This window comes from Brassica oleracea, chromosome C3 (genome assembly GCF_000695525.1).
Source record: "Brassica oleracea var. oleracea cultivar TO1000 chromosome C3, BOL, whole genome shotgun sequence".
Classification (NCBI taxonomy): Eukaryota; Viridiplantae; Streptophyta; class Magnoliopsida; order Brassicales; family Brassicaceae; genus Brassica; species Brassica oleracea.
In genome coordinates, this window is record NC_027750.1 from 54,188,526 (window position 1) to 54,193,830 (window position 5,305).

The following is a 5,305-nucleotide window of genomic DNA, read 5'->3' on the forward strand; positions in this document are numbered from 1 at the left end:
ATTTATGTCCAAAAACGCATCGATCGATCACTAGTTCGTCGGAATTTCCTCGGAATTTTGTTAAATCCCTATACTATTTCCTTGGAATTCATCGGTCTTTTCCGAGGAACACACTTTTCCTCGGAATTTCCTCGGAATATTCCGACGGATTGATATTTCCTCGGAATTCCATCGGGATATTCCGAGGAAATTCCTCGGGAAATTCCGAGGATTTCATTTTCCGTCGGAATGTCCGTCAGAATACCGATGTTTTCTTGTAGTGATATAGTTTAGTAGTTTGTACTAGTATTGGCACTATGTCACCGTCCATCCAAATTTGAACTTGCGTATGTTATTGTTAACAAAAGAAAACGTTAAATAATTTTAAATATGCGCCATCCGGTCCTAGGATCTAACTATTTTGAGTTTAGTTACTTTAGTCACGGTTTAAATATTCTGTTTAGGTGTTTGGTGGTAAACAGATTTATATAGTAGAGTCGTAGACGCTTATTAAAGTAAAACATTAGCCGATGCACTAAAACGTATATATAATCCGTTGCATAGTTCTCTAACTCTTTATGTTCGATTTTCTCAGCGAACGAATGTTTTCAGTGTAAAACCAGTAACAGTGGTTACATATATATATATATATATATATATCCTGGATTCCCCAACACTCTATTAAATCACTAATATTACAGAAGAATAATACTCTAATTGTTTTCTGCTGTTTTTTAAGTGCATATATAACACGAGGAGTTTTGGCAGGTCACCTACAAAAACAGTCAGAATATTTCAAATTCCCAACCAAACAGAATATTATTAAATAAATATTAAAATATAGATATTTTGAAATGTTGGAATCGTAATAATTTTCAACAAATGTGGTAGTGCTCAAGATGGACCCGACCCATCCAGCATTTTCCTAGCATCTTCCATAACCCTTTCAACACACGAGAGTATTAAGAACTTAAGATCATTTGACAGTAAAATAGTATAAATAGGAAGGTGAGGCTCTTTTCCATGCAGAGAAAACAAGAAAGACAACTTACTTCGATTCTTCTTTTCCCTCTCTATATTCTCTACACAAAAAGAATTGAACAATTTTACCTCAAACTCTTCGGATCATTGTTCAGCAACATGTATCTCCTCACAATACTTCAAGCCTTTGTGACTATAACCCTAGTGATGCTTCTCAAAAAACTGATCACGAGTCGAAACAAAAAGAAAATTTCTCTCCCACCAGGTCCCACCGGATGGCCAATCATCGGAATGATTCCAGCGATGCTAAAGAGCCGTCCTGTTTTCCGGTGGCTCCACAGCATCATGAAGCAGCTAAACACTGAGATAGCATGCGTGAAACTAGGAAACACTCACGTGGTCACCGTCACGTGCCCTAAGATAGCACGTGAGATACTCAAGCAACAAGACGCTCTCTTCGCCTCAAGACCTATGACTTACGCACAGAACGTCCTCTCTAACGGATACAAAACCTGCGTGATCACTCCCTTCGGTGAACAGTTCAAGAAAATGAGGAAAGTCGTGATGACGGAACTCGTTTGTCCTGCGAGACACAGGTGGCTTCATTTAAAGAGAGCAGAAGAAAACGATCATTTAACCGCTTGGTTATACAACATGGTTAAGAACTCGGGCTCGGTCGATTTTCGGTTCGTAACGAGGCATTACTGCGGAAACGCTATCAAGAAGCTTATGTTCGGAACAAGAACGTTCTCTGAGAACGCCGCACCGGACGGTGGACCGACCGCAGAGGATATCGAGCATATGGAAGCTATGTTTGAAGCATTAGGGTTTACATTCGCTTTTTGCATCTCTGACTATCTACCTATGCTCACGGGACTTGATCTTAACGGTCACGAGAAGATCATGAGAGACTCGAGTGCTATTATGGACAAGTATCACGATCCAATCATTGATGCAAGGATCAAGATGTGGAGAGAAGGAAAGAGAACTCAAATCGAGGATTTTCTAGACATTTTCATTTCGATCAAAGATGAACAAGGAAACCCATTGCTTACAGCCGATGAAATTAAACCCACCATTAAGGTAATAATCACGTTACAATTCCTTGGAAAAAAAAACAATTCTTTCAAATAATCATTTTTTAAGTTTTTGTTACAAAAATAGACATCAAAAAAGAAAATGATCAAAATAACATTTTTTTATTTTATTATTTTGAATATTTTTTTTTTATTTTTTTTTTAAATTTGAAATTTTATCCTCAAAACTCCATCTTTAACTCTAAGTCTAGATTAGTTAACCATATATTTTTACCCTTTAATAAAAATTATTTTGGTCATTTTCTTCATTGAGTGTTATTTTTGTGACAAAATTTTAAAAATGACTATCCTAGAGAATTTCTCCAAAAAAAAAATCACTTTACAATCCTTTATATATATATATATAACACAAGGTTTTAATCAGAAAATTCGTTTGTAAAATAATACTCATTCTATTTTAAATTATGCATTTTTGTGTTTTACTTAAAATGATTATATATGAATCAATTTCCGTGTGTTTAGTTGTTTTCCATAAATTTAAATTGATAATATTTGTATAAACCATTAACTTATAATCTTTTACAATTTATCATTATTAACTAATAAAAATGTAAAACATATATATCTATATAAAAAATATTTTTAGAAATTTTATTACCATTTAGCGTTAACTTTAAAATTGGAAAATATATTTATTCGAAACTATATATATTTTTCAAAGAACGAATATGTGCTTCTTGTTTGCATGAAGACTAAAAGAGCCAACTAAGTAAAATAAAAAAAACTGGGAAATACATTTTTTAAATAATACCATTTTACGTTTACTTTTTAATTGGAAAAGTAGATTTATTCAAAATGGTATTATTTTTCAAAGAACGAATATGTGCTTCCTAAAAAAATTAAGAACATATGCTTTTTGTTTGCATGAAGACTATAATAAGAGCCCAACTTAAAAAAAAAAAACTTGTTTCTGTATGATAGGAGCTTGTAATGGCGGCACCAGACAATCCATCAAACGCCGTCGAATGGGCCATGGCGGAGATGGTGAACAAACCGGAGATCCTCCGTAAAGCAATGGAAGAACTCGACAGAGTTGTCGGAAAAGAAAGACTTGTCCAAGAATCCGACATCCCAAAACTAAACTACGTCAAAGCTATCCTCCGTGAAGCTTTCCGTCTCCATCCCGTCGCCGCCTTTAACCTCCCACACGTGGCCCTTTCCGACGCAACCGTCGCCGGATATCACATCCCTAAAGGAAGTCAAGTCCTCCTTAGCCGTTATGGGCTGGGCCGTAACCCAAAAGTTTGGGCTGACCCGCTTAGCTTTAAACCAGAGAGACATCTAAACGAATGCTCGGAAGTTACTTTGACTGAGAATGATCTCCGGTTTATCTCGTTTAGTACCGGTAAAAGAGGTTGTGCTGCACCGGCTTTGGGTACGGCGTTGACGACGATGATGCTCGCGAGACTTCTTCAAGGTTTCACTTGGAAGCTACCGGAGAATGAGACACGTGTTGAGCTGATGGAGTCTAGTCATGATATGTTTCTGTGTAAGCCGTTGGTAATGGTCGGTGAGTTGAGGTTGCCTGAGCATCTTTATCCGAAGGTGAAGTGAAACGACGGCGTATATACTCTAAATAACTCTATGTACTTATATAACATCATCTAAGTTTCGTCAATCTCCGGTTACCAGAAGATAATCGGTCAATTTCTGATCGAACTTGTGTGTGGTTTTGTTTACTTTGGGGAGGTTTTGTTTCCTTTGGGGACATTTGGAAGTATTTTTTTTCTTTTAATTTTAATAAAACTTGTTTTTTTTTTTAATTAAGAAGACTATCCAATTAATGTATATCTCTCTCATCATAACAAATTGTGTGTTAATAAAGTTGAGCAAAAAAGTAAATTGAATTTCCAATCACTCAATTAATTACATATCTAAATGTACATGTAACTGTGTAAGTTAGATAAACATGAAAACATTAGAATTTATAGTAACATCTAATTATTAGAAGTTTTTAAAGTTTAATCGTTTCACTAAAATTTCACTAATGTCGAGTTCAAATTCTATTAAAATGTGATGTATTATGGATTATCCTAATTAAGACATATTAGGTGAGAAAAAATTGAAGAACAATTTATTGTTGTTTAATTGTTTTTTTAGGGTAATTGCGGTGGATAAACCAGAGAAATAAAATATATTAGCTGAATGGAAATGCTACTGTGCGAAATACTAAATCCCAGTATTAACCCTACAACCAGGAATGCATGTAGACCTGGCTGTTCTAGTTGCTGACCCTACATGTAAGAGAATAGACCCTACAACAATCTAGTTCACGCGACTGAATATGTATAGAATTGCAGTTTTCAAAACTCATTATTTCCAGAGTCTTCTTCTCTCCCATTGTTGTTTTGGTCTATTAAAAACACAATTTGGTCTATAAAAAACACAGTTTGGATCTTACATCATCGAATGTATGATGTTCTTTCCTTGTTTGAAGACCTAAATTGAAGATGTGTCCGCTCGGCTTGTCGACTCGTCCGACCCAACCGAATCGCATATTAGTGCTCCGATTCCGATCCAGAAATGATTTTCCTCCATAAAAAAACATACGAATCGACAATGAATCACGTGTCGGACGAGATGATTCAAGATATTCATTAGATTGTTGATTTCCATGTAGTTAAAAAACATTATATTTTAGATCGGAAATCTTTGCTAAGTATATATCTAACCAACTGGGTGAGTCGACTCAGTAAGTTGGTCATTTTACTGATAGCAGTTGTATCATATGCAGATTTACATCTAGATATGTTTGATGTTATTTTTTCAAACCACTGGATTGGCCGGATAAAACTTTAGTTAGCGTATAATTTATTTTCTTGCGTATTATTGTTGAGTTGGATGTATATCATGTTTTAAAAGGATGGATCTCTAGTTTTGTTATACAAGTTATTGCTACAAATTAGGGATGTTCAATCCGGTAAAACCAAACCAATTAAAACCAAACCGAACCGAAATAGAAAAAATGGTTTGAATTTGGTAGTACCGAATATACCGAATGGATGTCATTTTTAAGAAACCGTGGTATATGGATATGGTTTGGTATATAAACCGAGTAATTAAAATATAAATTATGAGTATATGTAAATTATATAATATAATTAATAATATATACCTAATTTATATTATTGGTATGATCTTCCTACTTAAATGTTTATTTTAGTTATTTAATATTTTATTTTAAGTTCAAATTTTTTTTTATCAAATTAAAAAAAAACATATTTTTTACTTTTTTGTTTGATAGTATT

At 34.2% G+C, this 5,305-nt stretch overlaps 1 protein-coding gene across 1 annotated transcript; it reads left to right on the forward strand.

Annotated features, from left to right (window-relative positions):
* The first annotated feature begins 1,002 nt into the window (after positions 1–1,002).
* On the forward strand, positions 1,003–3,903 carry LOC106330945 (cytochrome P450 79B1-like). Its single transcript, XM_013769331.1, has 2 exons — positions 1,003–2,043; positions 2,979–3,903. Exons 1-2 carry the CDS (start codon positions 1,003–1,005, stop codon positions 3,609–3,611), a joined length of 1,674 nt encoding a protein of 557 aa, XP_013624785.1. The 3' UTR covers positions 3,612–3,903.
* Positions 3,904–5,305: the final 1,402 nt, after the last annotated feature.

Coding starts and splice junctions, on each gene's coding strand:
- LOC106330945 (XM_013769331.1), top strand. CDS start 1,003: ATGCAGAGAAAACAAGAAAGACAACTTACTTCGATTCTTCTTTTCCCT. Junction 2,044..2,978: donor AAATTAAACCCACCATTAAG/GTAATAATCACG, acceptor TCTGTATGATAG/GAGCTTGTAATGGCGGCACC.